At 37.1% G+C, this 25,526-nt stretch overlaps 1 protein-coding gene across 1 annotated transcript in view; it reads left to right on the top strand.

The window, feature by feature from the left end:
* The window catches only part of SLC12A2 (solute carrier family 12 member 2), a 59,772-nt gene that overhangs the window by 25,599 nt on the left and 8,647 nt on the right, over nucleotides 1-25,526 (top strand). The window contains exons 7-21 of the mRNA XM_056324566.1: nucleotides 238-346; nucleotides 775-902; nucleotides 987-1,071; nucleotides 5,038-5,186; nucleotides 10,591-10,698; nucleotides 11,645-11,768; nucleotides 13,161-13,262; nucleotides 14,472-14,627; nucleotides 15,282-15,381; nucleotides 18,499-18,610; nucleotides 20,804-20,944; nucleotides 21,127-21,233; nucleotides 23,138-23,217; nucleotides 24,570-24,710; nucleotides 25,395-25,442. Of these exons, the coding sequence (XP_056180541.1) occupies nucleotides 238-346; nucleotides 775-902; nucleotides 987-1,071; nucleotides 5,038-5,186; nucleotides 10,591-10,698; nucleotides 11,645-11,768; nucleotides 13,161-13,262; nucleotides 14,472-14,627; nucleotides 15,282-15,381; nucleotides 18,499-18,610; nucleotides 20,804-20,944; nucleotides 21,127-21,233; nucleotides 23,138-23,217; nucleotides 24,570-24,710; nucleotides 25,395-25,442 (1,690 nt within the window). The remainder of the gene's footprint in view (nucleotides 1-237; nucleotides 347-774; nucleotides 903-986; nucleotides 1,072-5,037; nucleotides 5,187-10,590; nucleotides 10,699-11,644; nucleotides 11,769-13,160; nucleotides 13,263-14,471; nucleotides 14,628-15,281; nucleotides 15,382-18,498; nucleotides 18,611-20,803; nucleotides 20,945-21,126; nucleotides 21,234-23,137; nucleotides 23,218-24,569; nucleotides 24,711-25,394; nucleotides 25,443-25,526) is intronic.

Raw genomic sequence — 25,526 nt, forward strand, 5'->3', positions numbered from 1 at the left:
GAGGAGTGCAGTAATAAATTCTCTTTTGAATGGACATTAAATTTACAAATTATTGCTAGTTCTTTATTAAAAATTCTGGTACATGTTCTTTCCAGCTCGCATAATTATTTGTGGAAAACCAACTGAGAAGAGTGAGCTGGATTTGGAATAAAATATTTACATTTTAGAACATATCATTGAAGCTTGAATCTGAAAAAGAGCAAGTTTTCCTATCTGACTGCAATCATTATCTTTCAGGCACAGATAGTCTTACTGGTGATCCTCATAGTTGCTATTGGAGACTTCGTTATAGGAACATTTATTCCTTTGGATAGCAAGAAGCCTAAAGGTTTCTTTGGTTATAAAGGTATGTTGGAACAGTTAGTTCTGTAAACTGTCTTTGCAAAGAGGAGACATGCTGTCGTAATTACGATAAACATCTAAAATAGCTTATAGTCCTATTTAACTATAGAGACTTTTTTCCCTGATTCTTTCAGAATTCTGCAGTTTTGCTCCTTAAAGCTATTGGGCCAAAACTTGGTCCAGCCTGCTTATATATTGATTATATGAATTTAAAAAAAATGAGATGAAACTTTTTCTGGTTTTAAAGGTTATTTAAGTTTACTGTGGTGACTTTTATTTTGAGTCAGTGATGAATTAAGACTTAAATATTCTACACTTAAGAAGGTCATACAGCTGTGGGTTTCAGCTTTTTCAAGGAGGTAATAATGGCTGGAGTGGGCTAGTACTGTACTTTCTATATGAATATTGATAGACTTAAATCTTTTTCTACAGCTGAAATATTTATGGAGAATTTTGGACCGGATTTTCGACATGGAGAAACTTTCTTTTCTGTATTTGCTATTTTCTTCCCTGCTGCAACTGGCATACTTGCTGGTGCAAATATCTCAGGTGATCTTGCGGTGAGTAGTGAATTAGCAAATGTTGCTCATAAACACTGAGTATACATTTGTCTGCATCACTATCCACTGACATTTTTCTTCCAGGATCCTCAGTCAGCCATACCTAAAGGAACGCTGTTGGCCATCTTAATAACTACACTGGTTTATGCAGGAATTGCAGTATCTGTAGGTAAATAAAAGTTTTTAACTTTATCCTTTCACATTCATTCTGAGCATGTGTTTTGATAGGGTTTATGTAACTTGTTATGTAAAATCATTATGTAATGACTTTCATGCATGAGAAAGTAATAGCCAGAGGTTTCTAATTTTTATTGTTGGAAGTTCAGTTTTCAGCTGGTATTATGATTTCCCAAAATGAGTGGTGTTTTTCTGAGACTAGTGACTGCTTTAGACTAAAGATGACAAAAGACTTCATACGGATGTTTCGTCATTTGTTGCAGTTACTTATGTTAAAAGATGTACAATTTAGCAGTAGGCTAATTCCTGGATTAATAAAACATGTTTTCATAAAATAATTAAGGAACAAATACTTGTATTGTTTTGAAGATGGTGGTAGTCAGCTACTTACCTGAAGTGAATTGTGGGATGATCAAACAGCTCTTTGGTGAGGATGCACAAGCAGTAATTCCCAGGAGAGGGAGGAGAGGGAGTAGTGCCTTCATCTGGCCAGCCCACTTATAGAAGCATCATGTTCAGAAATTTCTGTAATTTTATTTTCATGTGGAAAGAGGAGAAACGATCATAGTTTCTCATAGCATCAGTCTTGCATAACCTCTTTTCCTAGTCTTCCTCTGTAGAAGCTGCCTTGGGGTTTGATGCTGTCTATATCAGTTTTATTCTAGAGCACCAATGGTCAACCAGATTTTTTCCACCTATAAAACAACTCTATTAACCTTAAGAAAGTAAGATTATTGTCTCGCATATTTCTTGCCTGTGATTGGAAATGTTTTTATTAGTGTCAGTAAATTAATTTCTGACAGCAGTAGTCAGTGTTCTTATATGAAAGACTTTGCCTTATCTTAGCTGTGCTGCCTTTTGAATGAAATTCTCATTTATAAGAGTACCATTGATCTGACCACTAATGATACTTCTTTTCCAAAGATACCAATCTTGCTAGTCTGCCTGTGTTGGCTAACATTGTACTGTAGCTCTGCCAAACAGTTGGCTCTAATGATTGTGCTTTATGCAGCATAATGACCTACACTTAATTAGATTGACTGCATAGACCTCTGCTACCAAATTTGAATACTTTAGAACTTGAACCCACATGACAGCACAATGTTCATTAATACTGATTTCTTAATGGACGTCTTTGATCATTGTTCAAACATGAAAAACCTCATTTTTCATATTGAAAAAGGAACAGTTTGCAAAATCAGCTGACCGTTAAAGTGTTTGATGCATCAGGAATGTCCTATCTTGGTTGCCTTCTATAACTTACACTTAGACTTAAAGGTCAGTTCTGTTGCAGAAGTCAGAGATTATGACATGAGTGGAATTCAGCTTTAAGGCATTGTATCAGGAATCAGACAAACACACACTTTTATTCTTTTACAGTGGGGAATAGTATGTGGGTAAGTTTCCAGAGTAGTGATAAGCAAGGCATTAAAACTTCGATGGGGCTAGTAGATGTCACTGAGTAGTATGTCTGAAGGGGAAGATGATGTTCTGAACTTATGTCAGTAATTGTACTCTGTAGTAAGAGGGTTAAACACAGTAGAGAAGGCTTGGAAGATTGCTTAGAAAATTGCTAGTCCTACTGTTAGAGCTAGGCAGCCTATTTCAAAAAGGTAACAGCTATAAGGAAGACGTGTCCAATTTCATATTTTAGCAAGGAACTAAGGGAGGTATGCAGGTGGCAGGATGAACACTGCATAAGCAACTTTTATATCTAAATTCTTGAAATACATATATCAAAGAACAAAACTTACTGCTTTATAAACAAGTGAAGCTCTAATAAAAAACCCCAGACTTCTGAGAAGGGTTAAGACATACTTTCTTTATGCAAGGAAGTAAAACTAATGAGAGCCTAACTGTAGCTGCTTGTAGCACCAGTGAAATTCAGCACTCTCAACTGCAATCTGAAGGATTCAGGATGGTAGTGTCTCTGGAATTCTTGCTGGTTGCATGTAGTTACGTGATAACTTGATACAGATAATCTCTTAACCACCTCAGGCCTATAAACATATATATGTTTATATGACAAAACTTTATTTGACTTTGGCAGGAACAGGCTTATAAGTGTCTGTGAAAAGGTGAAATCATGTTTTTACAGGAAAGAAGACCTGGAGGTTCTTACGGAAAATGTTGCCAGAATATGATAATTACAAATTTTTCTGAATGAGGGTTAAATAAAATGTCTAGATTTTTACTTACATCTAAGAATCTTCTGCCGAGAATGGAGCCTGCACAGCTGGCTTCTGTTCTGCATTCTGTCGTAGTAAGCCTTACTATTAAATTTGTTCATAGTGCCATTGTCCCTTTCTGTCATGCTTTGTGTGTGAAAGGCCTGCTAGCCAGTTAAATCTAAAATATGAAAAAGGGAATGAGGAAGAGGAGGGCTGTGATAGTACACTGTAGCTGCTTAATGGGTTGCTCAACTTAACGGGTCTGCCACTGCAATCTATTACCAACAAAATGTTATCTAAAAATAGTTCAACTAGTAAGTATGTTGTCATATCCATTATATACTGCTTCAATGGCTAGGGCAAATACTTGGCATAGTGAAGGAGAAATTTTTTCTCATACGGAGCTTTTAATCCCATTTAAAACAGACCAATCCAGCCCCTCCACATACACACAAGAAAATGTTAAGGCAGGCAATCGGTATAGGAAACTCTCTCTGAAATTTAACCAATTGGGCCTAATAAGTAGCTGAAAAATAAATCTGAGAAGTGGAAGAATTAAGTAATGTCCACCTACCAGGACTGGGTGGTATTGCAGATTAAGTTCTGATGGCTCAGAAGCAACTTAAATACGGTATAGTTATTTAGGTATTCATTTTCCCAATTACATAGGTAACAGGGGTTGCTACTGGAGAAACTGAAACTTCCAGCTTGCAGCACACCCAAACCCTCCTTGTTATTTCGCAAGTAAGTTAGGTCCTCAGCAGTCACATGGTTCTGTTCCCAGGACCTCCTTGTCTTTCAGGTTCCTAAACTAAGGAAATTCTATTGACTATTGCTCTGTAGACTTTTCTCCACTTACTTAGTTCCTGTTCCTGCAAATACTTGCTTGTGTCCAAACAATTTGAGTACCTCAACTATTAAACCATAGAATGTTAAATAATACTTAATTTGTTTGTCCTTTATGAGACAAAAGACCATGTAATTAGAAGATTTGCAGGCTTTTTAGTACTTGGTTTTTATTAGTACTTAAGGTCTAAAATGCTGTCTTCAGTGATGTCTTGACCAGTAAAATTAGAAATAATCATAAACTGCTGTCTTCAATTCATTTAAGTGATAAACTTAATTATATGTGGTAGAAATGGGACTATGTGTCTTTGGTTTTTTGCCAAGAAACCAACTTAAAATACCAGAGTCATGTAGGAGGTGGCTTGTTTAAGCATTGAGAAACTGCTTGCAACAGGTTTTCATGACAAACTACTTGATTTTATTTTTTTTTTTGAATGTCTGAGCCATCTTGACTGGAAAAGAAATAACTGCAATGCTGTGCAAACCTGTCTACATACATCTGTACATACACAACAAAAATGCATTCCTCTAGGAAGACTGACAGAGAGAAACTATGAAATCGAGTGATGGTGCATAATACTGACTTCAGTTAAAGAGCTGTGTGGAAACTCATGATTCAGACAAATGTTGAACTGGAATTGTGCTGTTAAAACTTTTGTGAGTCTATTGACATTGTTTTCCTCTGTGCTAAAACTTTCCTTTTATTAGACTCGGATTTTTTTCAAAAACTGAAGATCATCTCAGGCAAGAGAGCAGTTAGTTGGCTTGTTTGTAATCTTCATAGTGAAGATGTGCTTAATACTGCAATGTATTAAAAATGTAAATGCTGTATGTTAATGTTGCTCTGTGAAAATGTTTACATAAAAAGGGAATTGAGCTTAACACGTGTCCTTATGTTTAGTTGAGTCTGCTAATGTCTTTTTTGTTATTGTCTGCTCTAGGTTCCTGTGTTGTTCGAGATGCCACGGGGAATGTTAATAACACTATTGTCACTGAGCTGACAAATTGTACTTCTGCAGCTTGCAAATTAAACTATGATTTTTCATCCTGTCAGACAGGGTGTCACTATGGGCTGATGAACAATTTCCAGGTATAAAACTTTCTCCTAAAGCTGTTCATTTGGCTTTTGTGTTTGTTCTTTTTTTGAATTGCATGTTAAGAAAAAAAGCCATACATAAATACAAGGTTTAGCCGGATTAGTTAAGCAGCACATCCTAGCTAGTATGTAGAAGAACAATGTAACTGTTAAAATTTTTGGGTGTTTTTACAGAGGTGGTATAAATATTTACTGTTCTTCTGAGTAAACTGCTTAGGTTAGGTGGTAGAACTGCAACTTTCCCTCTAGATACCAGGATGTCACGATTCAGTGATGTGGATAGATGTACTCATTGTTCCATAGTCATGCACTGTAATCATAGGTAGCCTCTGTCAATAACTTGTTCCTTAATTTCTTAAGTTTCTTAGAAAATATGCTGACATTTAAAGAATGTTTTATATTTGTCACAGTATCCTCTTTAATGGTAAGAACATTGTGAATTTTCATAAACTCTGTTTGTGTATTTAAAAATCCCTATAGAAGTCATGAGAATTCAGTCTTTAACTTACATCTTGATTATCTGTCCAGTGTCCATGAGTTATTGGTAAAGGTATGAAAGAAACCAGGAAAAACACACTTCTTGCCAGTTGAGTTAAACTTGCTTTGTGGTAGTCCATCTTTGCCCTAAATTTTTCTAATAGGTGTACAGAAAATTGGCTAGAGGTTAAGCTGAAACCCACTGATAAAAAAAGGTGTCTGGCTTGAGTTTTGATCAGAAGTACCTGTGGTACATGTACAGCTGACAGCTTCACTTGCAAAGCTGGCTGTATCATGGTTTAACCCCACCTGGCTGGCCACTGAGCCCCTCACAGCTGCTCGCTCACTCCGCTGCCCCTTGTGGGGTAAGGGAGTGAATTGCAAGTGTGAAAGTGAGAACTTGTGCACTGAGATAAAGACGGTTTGATAGGTAGAGCAAATGCCGTGCACACAAGCAAAGCAAACCAAGGAATTATTTTACCACTTTCTATCGGCAGGCAGGTGTTCAGCCATCTCCAGGAAAGCAGGGTTCCCTGACACATCATGGTTATTTAGGAAGACAAATGCCATCACTCTGAATGTCACCCTTCCTTCCACCCGCAACTGTGTATGCTGATTGTGGTGTCATACAGTATGGACTATCAGTTGGGGTCAGCTGTCCCGGCTGTGTCCCCTCCCAGGTTCCTGTGCACCCCCAGCCCGCTCGCTGGTGGGGTGGGGCGAGGGGCAGAAAAGGCCCTGACTCTGTGTAAGCGCTGCTCAGCAGTGACTGAACATCCCTGTGTTAGCAGCACGTTTCCAGCACAAATCCGAAACATAGCCCCATACCAGCTTCTATGAAGAAAATTAACTCTGCCCCAGCCAAAACCAGCACAGGGTGGAAGATCTGTTATGTACGTGCTGAAATAATGTTGCAGTGCAGACCACTATTAGAGTAAAATATGTTTTTATAGTGGAATAACTTGAGTATATGTGGTGTTACTTTGTTCTGGTTTTGAAAAATCTGTATTTAGAAACAGTTCAGAATTGCTCTTACAGGAATAATTATTCTGTAAAGTGTGATGACTTTCCTGATTTGTTTTAAGCTTGAAGGAATCCAGTATATTATCAAATGTATAGCTGAGAATAGAACTGGTTTCCTGTGACTGTATCTTTTTTTCTTTAAGTCATAACTTTAGTAAGGTTGCTTACCATAAATGTTGCTTGTACTTCTAAGTTAGTAATTTTCTAGCTTTTTACCATTTGGTCTAAAGAGTGCTATCTATCTCCCAAATTATTTTTGCTTCTGTCTTTGGAAAAACTAGTGGGTTTCAAATAAGAAATGTCACTTCCAAGGCCAGGGGCTGCACAGAGAATGCAGTGCCCCATATGCCCCACTTTTTGTTGAGGTTTTGAAAATGTTGTCATGGAGACTGCACAGCATCTCTGGGCAGCCTGCTGCAGTGCTTAGCCACCTTCTCTGTGGAATTTCACTTGTTTGGTTTTCTTTTTTTTCTGTCATCCTCACAGCTTTTGCTGTGCATTTCTGCGGAGTCCAATTCTGCCTTTTGAAAAGTTGTCAGGAGGAAATAGTTTGCATGAGAGGCTGTCTACCTATAGATACACTGTTTTACACTTTCTAACTGAACCTGCGCTCAGTAGCTCTGGATGGTATCTGTAAGGAGACTTTTTTTTTTCTTAATATGCAAGTCACAGTGCAGGGGGAGTTGTGCTCCAAACTTGCATACCTCTTAAGCTCTTCAAACAAACAGAACTTCTTTCTGTAGGTTTAATAACTTCACTCTTATAAATTAATCCCTAAAGTGAGCAAAGATTGTTGTATTTGCCTTATAGCTTGTGAGCATGCAGGTTCTGAGGCTGAAGGTGCCAGTTTACTTGTGTGCACAGCCTGATTTTATCACTGGTACGCTTTGTGCTGCACTCGGTTCTTCTGGCAAAGTGTTGATTTGGGGTTAGTGTTTAGGCAGCTCAGGTTTTGAATTTGGGCAGCAAATGGGCAACTTGTAGTACAATTTTACTGTGGAAAGTTTAGATGATGCTAAGAAACTTAAAATGAGAACAGTTGGTAAGACAGACTTAGTCAGAATTGCATAGAAAGATCATCTTTAGTTTGTGTTGCAGTCTATGTAAGTGAATTACAGGTCCTCACAGGCTTTGGACATTTTTCTGCTCAGTGTCAATGACATTTCTGTGCCCAGGCTGTCACCTGGTAGAAGAGTGAGTTCAGAAACTTGTTTTGGTCTCTGTAACCTCAGCCTGGAACTTCCGTGGAATAAGTTATAGCTTTGGGTAATTCAAATGCAGAATTTTATCAACTTCGGGTGAAAGTAGCATGAAACTCCATTCCAGAAACAGCACAAAAGTTCTGCTAAAACATTCCTCCTACAAAGGAAGGCAGCTGTAAAACATTTCAAGAAAGTTAGGGGAAGGTGGAGTTGAACAATGCTTTTTCCATATTCATTACAAAAAATTAACTTTAAAGAAACTGGTGCTTGTTTTCATGTGGCATTTTTTTCTTCTCCACAATGGCTGGACCAAAGAACTGAAACTGTAGTCAAAGTTACAAGACTTCATTATACCGTATGTTTGAAATTTAAGAAACTGTCTAAACAGTAAATGCCAAGACGAGTCCCTTTATTGACAGTAACTATATATCTGTCCCACCACACCAGTGGCAACGGGTCTATTTTTACTAGGTGTGTGTTGTCCTAATTCTGTGTGTTCTTTCAAGGATGAAAATTGCAGTGCTATAGCTGAGTGCATATGTGGGCTGCTTGCTTGTGTGATCATGAGGTTTGGATTTTGGTGTGTGTGTGTGTGTATTAGGTGGGGAGGGAGGGGTGTTTAACACCATAGCATACTAGTTCTTCTGGAACTGGTTCCACTTTTGTTCCCCTAGCTTAGAATAAGCTTCCTAATGTCTCTTGTATTATTAGTAGCTTTTAAAATAGGCAAGTATTATCTGCATATATCTTACTTAGATTTCTTTCAAATTTATAAAGCAGATGTAATACTCAAAAATAGTGTAAATAAATGGAGGCAATGAACAGGACCTGGACTTGGAAAAAAATGTGAAATCTGACTAGATTGTTAAGAACTAAATTGCAGGTAACTGATGCGAGTGTACTAAAGTGGAGGCCTCAGAATAACAGTGTTTTAAATCAGATGGGAAGGAAAGTGATAGACTTGTGCATAGATCCTGTCTATAAGAAGCCCTTTCAAGGAAGATTGATCAAGCCATCCTCGCAAGGAAGAAAATTTTCATACTGCTTCTACAAAGATTATTCTATACTTGCTTATTGCGTTGCTATAGCAAAGGCTTCTTTCTAAAATATTTGTCAGTAAAGCATTTATGCCCTTAACTTCTCTTCTAGAACTACTATGTAGCGTAGTTATGAACTGGCGTTTACAACTAACTTTTTCTGTTGATTATAAAACTAACTTAAACCTGAGTGTAGGAGGAATAGCTTAGTGTGTATGTCATTAGTTTTATTCATCTATGAGTAAAGGCCTGTCCTACTTTTTTTTTGTTGTCGACTACAAATATGTCTCGGGAAATTCTCTCATTCATTACAGTACTATGACAGCTACTTCACTTGCATCTTATGCACCTGCAGTTATTTAATTTCTCTTTTTAAGCATGGCATGCCTTGAACTGACCAATGAAACCTGACGTAGTGTAGAGATTCAGTTGACTAAGAGAGCCAGCAGTCTTTGTTAGTGTGATCTGGAGAAGAATGCTAATTTTAGCCCTAGCAATATGAGTAAAACTTGTATATTGTTTCTGAGAGCATATCCTGTCTAGTAGGACTGCTTTAGAGAGATTTTACTTCAGGTGACAGTAACTTGAAAACTAAACACTTCTGCATGATCTTTTTTGCCTTCCCTCAGTCCCTTTCATAACTGTAGGTGAGGTTATCAGGATAAAAGAGCGAAGTAATCAGTGCAAATGATGCAGAACCTCATTCTGACACGTTGTGCTTGAAAGGCACCATGCTGAATTTGGTTCACTGACTAAACCCAAGCTTTTTCAAGGTGGTATCACATTCTTAAACACAAGGTGCCTTTAAACAGCTTAGGCTTTTGTTTCATAAAGGAAAGTACTCTATTAAACCATGATTGTTTCTTAAATATGTAGATAGTTCTGCATCTTAATTCACTTGACGCATGCAAAGCTCATGCAGCTGTGGTATGGAAGCAATCAGTAGAGTGGTATAAGAGGGTGTTTAGGCTGTATGGCAATTAGACAGAAACTGCTGTTCTAATTTGGAATTTATTTAATGTCTTACCAATATTGTTCTCTTACATTTAACTTACTGAGCATTTATTTTGTTAGTCATCCAGTCTACCAAGAATTGCATATTGTATTCCACTCACCAGGGTTACAAAGGCGTCCTAAGATGTGATCTTGGAGAGATAGGAAGCAAGTTTCTCCTGGCCTTGTGGTTTTGCATGTAAAACAAATGTAACTTAAAGTGATGGAGATGTTGCGAAAGATAATCAGTTTTCCCAAGAAGTTCCCTGATTTCAGTTGTTTGTCACTTGGGCTTTCTGAGACCTTGTTATTCAGCAGTAGGCTAGTTCAAAATAGGTAACAAATTCCAATGTATTTTTCTTCCATAATTTATTTTAAATCCTCTTATGAACCCATGGAGACTTTCGCTATTGATTGTTTTGACCAGAGAATTACATGTTTGGACTATGTATTGTGTGGAAAACTACCTTCTCTTGTTCTGAAATGAGGATCCATTCATATCCCCTGATTGGTCCGTTGTTCATTCATTGATAGGAATGTGTGATACTCAAACAGCTTTTAAGTGAGGGCTACATAGTATTTACTTTTTCTGTAGTTATTGTTGCCAGCCGTTTGTATAGTATACTTTTTCATATTCTTTTAAACAAATAATTATTTTGCTTCCAGGTGATGAGCATGGTATCAGGATTTGCACCACTGATATCTGCAGGTATTTTTTCAGCCACCCTGTCGTCTGCATTAGCGTCCCTTGTGAGTGCACCCAAGATTTTCCAGGTAAGTATGGAAGCAAACCCATTATCTTTTAAAGAATAATTTTTATTAACTTTTGAATCAGAATTTTTGGAAGGGAACTCTGACATACCGCCATCATGGTTCGTAATACTTGACATACCAGTTGCTTAGAATGGGAAAACTGTTACTGTTACTAAACATAGCTAGACTATAATTTGTTCCAGACTTCATGTTTCTTGTTAGTTTAGAGATTAGTTGTAAATGTAACTAACATTACAGGAACCTACAAACTCCTTTAGATGTTGTTTGTTGTCAGTAACAGTGGAGCACATTACAAAGAGAATAGATTAGTTCACTTCTCAAACTAATCATAGAAGAGGACAGAATTGAAGTAGAACCTGTAGTTGTGGAATATTAATCCTCAAAGAATACATTATTGAAATAATTGTGTACCAGTTCTCACTTAAATAATTTAGATTGATTTTGTTGGTGTTCCTGAACGTATTTTGCTTTACCTTCTTTCAACCATTTAATCTCATTTTTTCTCTTACAAGTTCTCTTAATTGGGTAAGGCTTCAGTGTCCTCTAATGACCTTCTTTCCCAAAAGTTCAGTGGGCTGTCAAACATAGAATGGATTTTGTTGCAAATAGAAGCACAAGTATTGATGCAGAGAACTAGTGGATGCATAGGGCAAACTTTCCACTTCCTGAGAAAGCATTGCCTCTAAAGAAGGACCCTTTGTAACTGTAAGACACAAGTAGTTAATTACTTACAGAAGAGCAAAGCTTGTTCTTACAGGTAGAAATTACTAAAGGATAGAATATTGGAAATGCAAAATGTCAACTTGCAAAGACAATTGAAAATAGCATTAGTACATGGTGGCTATAAACATCCTTTCAGGAAGATAATACACAGTGGAGGACTGCATTAGAAAGGATACATTTTGAACAAAATGCATGCTGACTCTTGAATTTTATTTTTTCTTAGGCTTTGTGCAAGGACAACATTTATCCAGGATTTCAGATGTTTGCTAAAGGCTATGGGAAGAACAATGAACCACTGAGAGGATATCTTCTAACATTTTTAATTGCTCTTGGATTCATACTAATTGGTTAGTTTGAAATTATAATAAATCTCAATATTCTTTTGTTCTTTACAAAGCATTCAATTCTATATCATGCCTTGATAACAGTGTCCTAGAGGTGTAATGCACAGCTTAATTCCAAGCCAGCGTTCTAAACCTGTTTATTTTGAGGGTTACTTTCTCCTATCTTCTAGATGTAACTGTCTAGAACTATGATAAATTTCAATTGAACTGTAGCAATACTGCACTTTTCTTAATAACCATAGGTACCTGTCTTTGAATACCACCAATCCATAAAAATACATCTTTTGCTCGAGGCTGACAGATGTTATATCTTGTAAATATGAAAGTTTATTTCAGATTTCTAATAATTACAGCTTCAGTAAGTGGCAAACTTGCATGAACAATACTTTTTGAAGTGTGTTTTTCTGTTAGGTTACAAACAGTAGAGGTGAGTGCTGATGCTGCTATTGCTAAAGGTAAAGATAGTCTAGGTAGAATTACGTGTGTTTTGTGTAGGTTGCAAACTAATTGTGCTGTGTCCATGCATGGGTCCTGTGCCACTGCCTTTAAACTTCTTTTCCCAGTTTGCTCTTTCATCCTTCCCCCAAGTCTGCGTAAAGCACAGGTATACCCATGATGCTGCAGTAGGGACATGCTGACTAGCAAATTTTATTACAACAAGTAGAAATGTGGAGTCTGCGTTTTGATACCTGGGTTTTGGTGCTGAGAGTACACATATAAACAATTTGTACCATACTGCCTCAAGGAAAGGAGACCATCAGGTTCTTCCATTTGTTTCACTAAAAAGGATGTACTTGTCACTGTTATGATGGTATTGGTCTTTAATAATGCACTATACTAACTACTGCTGTGACTTTTCGTTTAAAATATGGGCAGATGAACATCTTTGTGACATTGCTCACACTAACTTTGTCTGCTGTTGCCATTCACTGTGGCTGGTTGTCTCTTAAACTTTTAGTATCTTGTTCTTTGCTGTTTGAGAATTGAGCTGGAGACATACTGCAGACATATTAATGCTCAGACTACTGTTTCTGGTGTTCAGAACCCAGTGTATTGGTGCAATGTTTGATCAAGCCATGGTGGAGAAAGAAGTTTTCTCAATGAAATATTTTGAGAAAGTATGTAGTGCTTGGAAAGTGACAGTCCTAGAACACTTGGTAGTATGGAGAAATGTTTATATTTTTAAAACTAGAAGTTACATTTCCTGACAACTAAAATATAACTTGGTAATTAAGGGACCATTAAGATGATAGCGCTGTCTGTTGAACAGGAAGAACAAACTTTCTTTGTAGAGTACATCAGAAAATAGTTGTAGCAGATTTTTTTTTTTACTATGGAATCCGCAACATTGGATGATAACTTTCATAACAGCCTACTTTGTTTTTTGTTTTACAGCTGAACTGAACGTTATTGCTCCAATTATTTCGAACTTCTTCTTGGCCTCATATGCCTTGATTAATTTCTCTGTATTCCATGCCTCTCTTGCAAAATCTCCAGGTAGGAACTACATTTTGGGGGTGAGTTTAACCTGCAATTTCTTTATGCATAAATACAATTTAAAAGGTATTAATACAAATTATTTTAGTTTAATTTAGTTACTAAATACCTGTTTGACTATCATGGTGCATCTGAATTAAAAGTGTAGTATGGTGTGTACTTGGGCCTTCTGAAATTTTCAGGACTGAGTGACCCAGCAAAGCTTGGGAGCTACTAATTTTGTCATCTTTGCTGAGGGAACACAAGATAATTCAGCATTTATTCAGGAACTCTTTAAGAAAGCTTTCTTGCTAATTCAGTATCTGTCATTCAGGAACCACCCTTTTGTCATGTTTGGATTTCTCTGATAATTTTTTATCTTCTAGTTCAGAAGAAACTGGATTTACAGGTGGTATTGCAATGTTTTTATAGCCTTTGATGTGGGAGGCTAGTTAGATTATAAGAACAAGCCAAAACCAAGTACTTGCAGAACAGATATATATCATATCCAGTCCACTATGCATTTGTACTGAAGTAATACCCTTAAAAGCTTATTAAGTTGCTGAACTGGTAGGTACCATTTTGTTAGAGCATGTGCATAACTGTTTACACAACAGTTCTATGTCTAATACTCTTGTGAATCTTCTGTGTGCTAGTGGGAGTGTGTGTGGGTATTTACCTGACTTTTGACAAATTTGTGGCAAACAAGGATGTGAAACAGTGACATTTTGACATATTCAGGTTCTGCTGTTTTTCCTTTTAATGTGGTGAAAATTTTGTCCATGTGAAAATGTCTAGTTGTGTATTTTTACTAGTTAATAGTATGTGAGAGAGTCACGAGCTGATGATTTATGTTATGCTACTTTTGAAAGCAAAAATCAATTGTCAGGCAAGCTATTGCGAAAGATTCATGTAGCCTGATTCAATAGACATACTGGCACAAGTATGCTCAAGCTTCCCCTCTGAGATAATTTTTAGAGGGCAAAATTAGGAACATTTACATATCTGTGTAAGAAAGGTACGAATTCATTTGAATATTGTTGGAAAATTGAAAGCATAAATGTGACAAAGACACTATTTTGTACATTACCAAAACTGTCACACATTCACATGAAAGGTGATGCAGAACACTAGGGAAGGAAAAAAAGGGGTAGCACCTTCCTTTGCTTGAAGTAATGGTTAAATTAATTTACCCCCTCTTTTCTATTCTCCAAATTATATTTTGATTAGGTTGGCGGCCTGCTTTCAAATACTACAATATGTGGATTTCTCTTGTTGGAGCTGTTCTGTGCTGCATTGTGATGTTTGTCATTAATTGGTGGGCAGCACTTCTAACGTATGTCATAGTCCTTGGACTCTACATTTATGTCACTTACAAGAAGCCAGGTATGTTTAGGGGCTTCTTTTGGTTATGGTGGCGGGAAGAGGGATATAGAAGAAGGAAAAAAGTGATAGCCTTTAGGAAAAAAAAAGATAACTTATTTCTGTTTGGCTGACCAGTTCAAACTTCTGTTTCAGGCTTTTTAATTGTAGTGAAATGTAATTATGCCTGTATAGTCACCAATGTTGTTCCCCCTGCTCCCAAATTAAGATACATGCCTTGCATTTAGACATAAGCATTTGAATGAAAATTGGAGGAAAAATTGTATACAGAAAGACTTTAGGCAATGTTTTGAGACTTCTTTTTCCTTTGCTGTAGTAAGGAAACAACTAAACATGGCATTTTTTTCCTGAAGTGTTATATTTTTATACTCTGAAGTTGTCACAATCTTTGAAAAGTTGGGGAAAAAACCCCTCAATTCTTTCTTCCTGTAATTGTAAAGTATCAAACTTGTAATTTGTTTGCTAAAACTTACATAGAAATGTTACCTTTAAACAGAATTGCCTATTTAGCTGTAGGGTTTGGTGGCTAGTACTGCGTAGAGTGTACCAAGATGTAGCTTAAATGTCTTTTTCAGTGGTCTTTGACATTCTGTTTTCCATCATGTAGTTTTATGATGAACAGCTTTAAAGTAACTGGAATTTCAAATCTTCCAACAGATGTGAACTGGGGATCCTCAACGCAAGCTTTGACTTACTTGAATGCGCTACAGCATTCTATTCGGCTCTCGGGAGTGGAAGATCACGTGAAAAACTTTAGGTAACAGTTAATATTAAAGACATAAGAGATTACTTACATGTATTCAGTAAGGTACTGTCACAATGATTGTTATCACGGTTTCCATTAAATGCCTGTTCATCTGCTGTGGGTTATAAGAACTTTGGATTTCATCACAGTGGACATCCTCTGGACTTAATGTACATTAAGTATTTTATTTCTGATTAAGAGTGCACTTTAGAAGCAAGTCTATGGGTGATGCCTGCTTATCATTAGATGTGTCATCGTTTGCATTGTGAACTGTGAATTGCATTACTTTTTGAAACTGAATTGGAACATACGCTCCAAACTGCTAATGAGCATTCAGTCCACATTCTTGGGATAAAACTGATCTAACCTAAAATCCTCAAGATTTTAGGTGGATGTTGTTCTCAACACCAGCTATTTCACATTAGACATATTCTGTCATAGCACTTCTGTAACAGCAGACAGGCTACATGATTGTTTTCCACACAACTGAAGAAGAGAACTGATATGTTGTCTGCTCAGAAGGGTCCTACTCAAGGAGTTTTTGATCTTGCAGATAGAAAACTTCTCTAGAATAAGCTGTTACAGAAGAAGGATGTTTCAAAAAATTTTAACAAAAATTACTGACTTAAAAGTAATTCCTCCAAATAAATAATCATAGATTGAATATTACTCTACCATATGGTCTTGTGCAATCCCACAGATCCAGCTGCAAAGTGAGATCAAACTTTGATGTTACATCAGATTGCTCAGGGCTATATCCAGTCAAGTTTTTTGTATTTGCAGGGGTGGAGGTTCGGTTGACCTGTCTCTTGAAATAGGGCAGTTACCTCCTACATTCTGCCTATGCCCAGCAAAGGATTTATAGTGTTGACACTTGGTCTAGCAAATCTCCATCATCCCTTGCAGCTGCAGCTGTCAGAAGTGTATTATTCTCTTATGCTCAGCATATTAGCAAGAGAATCTAGCTACTAAAATCTTCTGTTGCACATTGAGAAACTTTGCATACTTAGGGCAGGACTTAATGAGTGAGTTTGGGGAGAGATTCTTGATACAGGTGCCATTCACTGAGGTTAAGTCCAGGATGCAGAACATGGTAGCAACACAGTTTTTCACTTTAAAGATCTATGGTATTTCCTGTCAATTGGGAAAATGCTCCCAATTCTGACACTTAGCCTCTCCTGCAAGTGACTAAATTCTCTTGATATACAGGATAAGTACTTACAATGTCTGTTGAATACATACAGATAGTTGAAATTGGATGTGTCTACTGATCATGATAGGTACCGGCACAATCTCAAAGAATGACTGCAAAACTAAATTAAAACTGTATTAATATGAATGTTAATGGACTTTTCACTTCCAAACTGAAAGGAGGTGGCTGTTTTAGGTATAAACCACAAAACCTGAAGTTTAATTATGAAATAGCTCTTCTTTCGGAAGCCCAAAGTCCTAATGTGACATTAAAATCCCTGATCTATTTACAAACATTGTATTACCTGTTACATCAAGCTGCATTGTTAACATGAAGAAACAGTCTATGTTCAGAAACTTTTTTGTTGCTCAGTTCTCAAGAGCAGCAATGTTCAGACTTGCTGGCATTAAATAATGTGCAATACCTATCTGTGGTTAGCATTGCAACCTTTACTTCTGTCAGCTGTATTTTGGGTTGCAAACTTTGATGTAGAAAAAAGCTTTATAGGAAAATTCTTACCAAATACAACTTTCTGCTTGTGCTAATACAGTAAATAAATGCTCTGCTGATACATATGTATTTAGGATTGCATTAGAGTACTTCAGCTGTTACGTTTGGGAAGCTACAATATAGCTTTCTGAGTTTCAAGCTTTTAAAATAGTTTTCCTAAGGAAATACAGTCTTAATGTAAGGCAGTTTATAAGCACCATGGCTTCAGGAGAGCTATTTTTCTTCTGACACTGGTTTCTAAGCTAGGGCAAAAAAATTGAGTTCTAGAGATACATTCTAAACTAGAGGAGTTCAGTATCTAATTATTTCTGAGTTTGCAGACGACACCAAGCTGGGTGGGAATGCTAATCTGCTTGAGGGTAGGAAGGCTCTGCAGAGGGCTTTGCACAGGCTGGATCTATGGGCCGAGGCCAGCTGTCCGAGGTTCAAGGCTAAGTGCTGGGTCTTGCACTTGGGCCACAGCAACCCCATGCAACGCTACAGTAATCCTGTAGAGTGGCTGGAAAGCTGCCCGGCAGAAAAGGACCTGGGCGTGTTGGTTGATGGCCAGCTGAACATGAGCCAGCAGCGTGCCCGGGTGGCCAAGAAGGCCAACAGCATCCTGGCTTGTACCAGAAACAGTATGGCCAGCAGGGCTAGGGAAGTGATGGTCCCCCTGTACTTGGCACTGGTGAGGCTGCTCCTTAAATCCCGTGTTCAGTTTTGGGTCCTTTACATCAAGAGGAATATAGAATGCTGGAGCATGTCCAGAGAAGGGCAGCGGAGCTCGTGAAGGGTCTAGAGAACAAGTCTTCTGAGAAGTGGCTGTGGGAACTCAGTGTGATTCTAATACGAAAGATGAACTGCAGCTGCTGTGGAGATAGACAGGTGATTTCAGGTGATTCATATGAAATGAAAAATTATCTCCTGAAATGGATTCTGAAGTCTGGACACTTCATCTTTTAAAATTGATTAGGAAGTTGTCTAGAATAACTTACTTGCCGTTGTTTGGCTTCACCTTCTGACTTTACAGTAATGTAAAAATAAAAAGGCATGCAATACCAGTTTTTCTGTTGGGCACAGAAGAATCTAATCTAGAAGGTGCAAAGGGTTGTGACTTACAAATGGGTGAAGAAAATAATTCCTCTGACCTAGTCTTGTCTAAAATATGTTTCTGATCTTTTTAAATGTGTAAACCTTCAGATTTTAAAAGGTTACTAAGTTTGGAACAAATTAATCATGGGTCTCATGACAATTGTGGAAAAAACTGATCTTTTCTTAATTTAACACAGTCCTGTAAAAGTAGAGGAGAGTACTGTCTCTCCAGTGATGATTATGTTCTTATGGCCAGTATTTGGAAGAAACTTCTGTTTATGAAAAAAAACCCCACAACTCCAGATGAAATTAATTCCAACCTTTTTTTTCTCCTCATCTATTCGCAATTCTAGACCTCAGTGCTTAATTATGACAGGTGCTCCAAGTGCACGTCCAGCTTTGCTTCACCTTGTCCATGCTTTCACCAAGAATGTGGGCTTGATGATATGTGGCCATGTACATATGGTAAGTGTGTTCTGTCTTTAATGTTACCTTGGGTTTTTTGTTGTTTGGTTTTGTGTTTTGGTGGTTTTTAACCTATTTATTTTTTTGTTTGCGTTTCTTGTTTGTGTATGGGTATCTTGGTGGGTTTGGTGGGGTTTTTGTGTTGTTTTTTTTAAAAAAGAAAGCAATCATTAGACATTGAGGAGTGCAAAAAAACAGATTTACTGGTAGGATCCATTCATGTATGGGTCATAACTATTCCAGTTGGGTATACTACAGTAGAAATGTTGCAAACTTAGTACCTTTGATCCTTTGATCATTGATGCTTAAAGGCTGAGGAAGCTTTATAGGAGTAAAGTGAACACTGGATTATAGCCTGAGCCTCTTCCTGTCCTTGGGTCATGCAGTCTCATGGACTCTTATGCTTTGGACAGAGCACTTGGTCAAAATAATGTGCAGTATACAGCTAGATTTCCTGCCATGCCAGTGTTAGTGTTCCAGGGAGATTGATTCCTCTGCAGATTTCTTACAAAGCCTGGGCTGAAGTAAACCACCTTGAGCAGTAAATTTGCTGTCAATGTTGGCAATAGTTAAAAATTGCTCTTAAACTTTCATGTAGTCTTTTATTCCTTCAGTTATCAGAGTAATTTCATCAGCAGGCGCAACAGTAATGTGAGCAGGTATTTTCTTTCCTATTCCCTTTCTGCTCAGCCCTTAGTATTTCACTAACTTTCCCTGTTTCTTGTCAGGATATGAGGTGTGTATTTTTGGGGGTGTTGAGCATGTGTGTGAGGGCTGTTCTTTCTGCAAGGACATAATTTAGCAGTTCTTCCTTTTTGTTTTTAATTAAAGTAGTATCTTCTACAGCAGACTTGTAGAGGTTGTGGGGTGGGGGGAAGGAAGCAAGCTTCAAGTAACTGTTCTTCAAAATCAAACTTGTCATGAGTTGTGTTAGTTGTGATATAAGTTGGCTGCCATACCATATTCTGTACTAAAACTTCAGTTAGTTATGGAGAGGCTATTGCATCTTGGGTAAACGTTGGTGAATATGTTTCAGCATATTGGGATCATATAGTTTAGCTTCCAGAATTTTTCAATGACATCACTAAGAACATATAAGCAAGTTTAACTTATAAGTACAAATTTATTACTCTTAAATATATTTAAATTTGCCACATGTACTACTATATGACTTGCTTCTCATCTAATGAACACGTAAGAGCAGATCAAGTTAATGCAATCCACAGAACATGCATTTTATTAAGCAGATTGGCCAGTTTTAGCTTCAGAAACTGTAATTGTTTATACAAACTTAAAACTTCAGTGAGTGCAAGGGACAAACTGTGTAATAGTAAGTGAGGGAAGATATGGCAGATGGAATTACCAGCTTTCAAAAGCAGGACTGTACTGAAAAGAATAAGGTAGTGTCATCCTTCCTGTAGAAAAGCAATTCTGATTAGAGATATTCTGGGAACATACCCTACCTCTGTTTAAAATTGCTTTCCTACAAGAAGGATGCCACTACCTTGTTCTTCACTAACTCTGACCATTTTGTCAGTCTGTATCCTTTTGCAAAAACTGGACTACCGTGTCCTTGAACATACTTTGTTCTGAGGTGTATATATATACCTCTGCATTTTGATATCTAGGGGGAACACAATGATTTGTCCTGATGGAAATAATAAAAACAAAGTATATGAAGAGGAGATGACTTTGACTGCAGCATAAAACTGCAGAAGTAACATTGCTGTGATAAAGGCTTTCTGATGAGAATTACATACAGAGGCACACTTGTACAGCTTGAAACAAATATACACATAAAGCTTAATACGAAGTCATCCCGTATCTGTGTATGTTTCACTACACAGCCCTTTCCTTTTAAAACTGCTTTATTCTTTGGATAACTTGTGCCACCTGCTGGGGAAGTGATGGGATGTGCTTTGCAGGAACAAAGTTGCTAAAGCTTGAGCAGCCCTCTTCCAAAAAAACAGAATCTGGTCCACTCCTTGTTGCTGATAATGCCTTGTATTTTGTTTTAGGTTTAGTTTTTTGGGGTTTTTTTTGATAGCGTGGAAGCATGTTTGGAGATTCGTCTTGAATTGGATTCTAGCAGTGAAATATTAAAAAAAGGAGGGTGTGTGTGGAGGTTGGCTTTATTACTCTTACTACTGATAATTCTTGTTCCCTCTTCCCTTTATTTCCTTATTTTGAAAGGGCCCCCGGAGACAAGCCATGAAGGAACTGTCAACTGATTTGGCTAAATACCAGCGATGGCTCATTAAAAACAAGATGAAGGCTTTCTATGCGCCAGTACATGCCGAGGACTTGAGGGATGGAGGACAATACTTAATGCAGGTACACCTTTCTTTATTACTTTTCTAATGAAAGTAGTGAATGTGAACATCAAAATTGGAAGTTTTAATTCTTAATTCTAAAAACTTTGACTAAAACCACTTGTTTTCTGCTTAAGAAAACAATAGAACCTTTAGTTGTTTCAATAACACGTTTTTTAAAACTATTATTTTTCTTTTCCTTAGGCTGCTGGTCTGGGCAGAATGAAACCTAACACCCTTGTTGTTGGATTTAAGAAAAACTGGAGACAAAGTGACATGAGAGATGTTGAAACCTATATCAATTTATTCCAGTAAGTAGAAAACAGAGGTGAACCTCTTCTGTTTCATTTCAGTACATTTGGTACTAAGTCAAGGTGATCTTAGTTGTGTGAGGCCTCTTCCAGGTAGACTCAGATTTTCCATGCTGCTGATCCAGCGTCTTCAATATCTTGGTTTTTTCTGATATGGAAATTAATAAGCAAGTCTTCATAGTTTAAACAGATTAGACTTCTATACAATAACAACTTCTGCATCTAGAAAGAGTTGTGGCAGTGGTCTGAGTTTGAGTTACTGTCTGCAGAGATGGAGCCTAGTGTTTTATGCGCCAGTCTGCTGAATTCTGTAAAGCACATGTTTTATTGAAAGCAGGGTTTTCCCAATACTACTTCTGTTCAGATTAAGTGTAGCAGTGAATGAATCCACTCTTAAACGTTTTCTTGCTCTCTTACACAAAAAATACTTCAAGACACACAGCACTGACACCCAAAGTCATATAGTGGCCAAAAAGAGATGGGAAAGGAAATCCCGGTATAACTTGACAGTACTGAAAGGCAGACCAATTCTAGCTGAAAAATTTGATAGAATAACTTGTGCTACGTAACAAGAAAACCAAAACTTGCTCCTTGCGTGTAAACAGAAGATTTTTTTGTTTTCCGTAAGTGTTGCTTGTCCCACTTTATTTGTGCTTTACACTTCTCATTTACTGTGCATTTAAAAGAGAGAGAATGGGGGATTACAGGCAGAGACTAGAAGAGGAAAAAAAATCATACTCTCCCACTCTCTCAGTTCATGAAGAGAAAAGACAGAACACCAAATGCAATAAAAAATGAAGAAACGTGTTGGGTTAGTTCTTAGTTTTTTCTTTTTCTCCAATTGTGTTTTGGAATGCCTTGTGCTGGAAGACCTGTCAAGGCCATTAAGTTACATCCTGAAAGAGAAGTGTCAGGAGGTAATAGCTGCAGGTCAAGTGTATTTCTGAAAAATCTTTAGGAAATTGAAAGTTTCTGAAGCACACAATAGAAATCTAATCTGTACAACTTTAACAAACTAATAAATTTAAAAAGTTTGCTGATGGATAAAACATTTTCTTAAATCAACCTCAATTATCTTTATGATAGAATATGTTGATACAGTGAACATTTCTAATCATCTTTCTGTGTCTAAAGAGAGAAATCTTGAGAAATTCCTGTCTATGGAAATTACATGGGAGGGAGTTCTCTAAATATATGGTTGCTTGTAGTGAGATATTTATACTTAAAGGACTGATTATTAATGGCTCATGCAAACTGTATGGTATAGTTAAATTCATGGTTTTCTGTCTTATATCTTGGGGTTTTTCCTGTCTTTCATTTTACTCCACTTTTATGCAGCAATTCAGGTTTTTTGCTTGTTTCTACAATAATGTTGTTTTCCCCCTTTAATTTTTAAAGGAGCGAGTTCCTTCCTGATCAAATAGAATGGGAATATGCAAGTTATAGCTAACTTACAGCTAATGTGATTCTGATTCACAACTTCATAGACGTTGTTAACTACCCGAATGTTTTGGAACGATGTCAAGCTCAAATCAAGTAGTCTACTCAAAAAAACCCAACCCTTTATTGATGGGGGAGATAAATTTAGATTTCTGAGTGTATCTTGTCATCTTCTATACAGGACTGGACAAACGTGTTTATGTTGCTTTTATTTTATTGCTGTGTACATAGTAGGGGGAGAGGGAGGAGAAGGAAAATGTGTCTTTTCTATGTGTTTCTCTTCAGGGTATGGTGTTAATTTCAGTTTCAATTCCAAATTATCAACGGCATCAGTGAATTGAACACAAACGTATAATTTGTGAATTTAAATAGCAGTGTTTAATCTCTGGAATTTCCTCAAAGAGGGTGTGTAAAGAGGTCCTGGGGAAGGAAAAGTTATAACATTTTTTGTTTCTTTCGTTTAGTGATGCCTTTGACATTCAGTATGGTGTAGTTGTTATCCGCTTAAAGGAGGGTCTCGACATTTCTCACCTTCAGGGCCAAGGTAAGACTTTGTTCATGTGGTGATTAGCTGTTCTAATTCCCTTCTAATACTGCTTTTTGAAAATACTAACTGAAGATAAGTTATTTTTAAAAAACAAACCAAAACACTACTCTTCCAGAACAAAAATCACTGAAATTGTCAAGTCTGAAACATAAAATAAGAATAACCCATGTTCAGCAGCAGAGCTTGGTTTTCTGTGTGCTTAAATTTTCTGTGTTGGTGCACTGTATATAGTTGCTTCCAAGGATTTACTATTTTTACTGAAACTGATAAATTAGAGGCTGCCAAATTGGTATGAAGTATTTGACCAGTCTAGAAATTATGAAAATCACAACAAAAGTTGTATGCTCCAAGAATGCTGTGCATCTGGCGTGGGTAGCCAACCTCTATACACACTAGTTTAACTACTATTGTTGAGATCTCTAAAGTTTGGAAAGGTTTTCTATTTTCAATGTAGAGGACTGTTATGCTTTGTAGGTAGTGGTCTTAAGCCTAATGGTATAATTTTAATTAAACTTCAAGCAGAATAATGAAGAAAGCCTGTGAGCTTTAGTGGCAACTGTCTACTGAATTGGTAACATCTGATTTGTTTGTAGCTTGCTCCATACAACATTGCTACAGTGAGGAAGAACGGTTGTGACATAAGCTCTGTAGGAGGGGGCATCCTCCTGAAAGATGGGAGGATTGTTCCTTCACTGGAAACATATGAATGTCATAAGATTTAGAGAGGGGCAAAGAGCCTGTGACTGTGTAGAGCAAAGGGTTTATGAGAAACAGCAAGGAATGAACCTGCAGTGTGAAAACAACATAGTTGAGAAGGCTGGGAGATAAAACAACAAGATGTCAGAAGGGTCTTAGCATCTACTAGAGTCTGTGAGTTTGCTTTAACCCTGACAGCTACCAAGTAGCTCCACTGAAGCCACCTGGAAAGAAAATTTGGTTGAGACACATACTTGGTCTGGGCCTTGTCTAAGGCTCATCTTCCTCTTGGAGTTGGAGTAGAAATGGGAAATGTTTTATCAAGTAAATTTTTCTTCCCCTGGTCGTATTTCCTTAGTATTGGCTACCTCTGTGTTATGTTTAGCTTGTGGCAATTCAATCAACATCCAAAATTTGGCAAGAAAGTAGCAGGAAATTACAGCTCTGCTCAGAGTTGGAGCCTCTCTGTACTCTCAAGGAGTTCCTATAAGATTTTTTTGTTTTTGCCTTTTTTTACCCCCCTCTCTTTTTGCCATAGCATAACAGTTGCAGTAGAGTTTAACCAACTGTGAACAGTCTCAGTATAGTCACATACCTCTAGCAGTATCATTTGGAACAATTGGTTTACAACGTGTTTTTTTGCTTTCTTAAAGAAGAGTTACTGTCATCCCAGGAAAAATCTCCATGTACCAAGGATGTCATAGTAAAAGTGGATTATAGCAAGAAGGCTGAGATAGACACTTCTATAGCTTTTACTCCATCATCTAGTGAGAGACCTCCCACTCTACATAAAGGTAACTTGCTAGTTAGAGATAAAATTTGAGATTTTTACTCTTTCACTCTTCTCATGCCCTCCTCAGTTCCCCTTTCCCCTCACCAAGGGAAACTTGGTGAGGGGAAATTACTTAAGGGATTCTTTTGTCTGTGAACAGAAGTCTGTCATGCTTTTCTAGCCATCGATGTCTAATTACTTAAGTACTTTGGTTAAAAGCTTACCAGTATTAAAAATAGATCTTTAACATCTGGTCCCCTAAATAAAATGTGTTAGACAATGAATTGTGAATGAGTTTCACATGCATTAAAAATTGCTTGAGAATTGTGCCACCCATCTATATAATTAAGTGTGATTCGAAGGCTGCTAAATTTATGAAGGGCTTTTTACCTCAGACTAGTATATTAATGTACAGATGCAAATCATTCAGGATATCATTCAGGACAATAACGAACTTTCCTCTTCTTTTTAGAGTAAAAGCTTGAAGTGACTTAATAGTTAAGTAAGCAATGTGATTTTTTTTTTTATAAAGTAAAAATAAATCTCAGGATCTTATAGACTGCATTTGTGTGTTTTTCTTTGTATCAAAATCCATTTCATTCTACATCTTTATTTTCTATTTTTTTACTGTACACTAGTAGTGTGTTTTCATTAACATCATAGAAGAAATTAATCTTTTTATTTTGTATCTTTAAAATTTTTCCAGAGGAGGACGAGGATGGAAAGGCTCCAGCACAACCACTGTTGAAAAAAGGCAGGCATTTTCCACCTTTTTGTGTTAAATCATTCTTTTGCATTGTTAATTTCAGTTTTCCTTTTGTACTTCTTTCCACACATC

This window comes from Falco biarmicus, chromosome Z, assembly GCF_023638135.1.
Source record: "Falco biarmicus isolate bFalBia1 chromosome Z, bFalBia1.pri, whole genome shotgun sequence".
NCBI classification, from domain to species: Eukaryota; Metazoa; Chordata; class Aves; order Falconiformes; family Falconidae; genus Falco; species Falco biarmicus.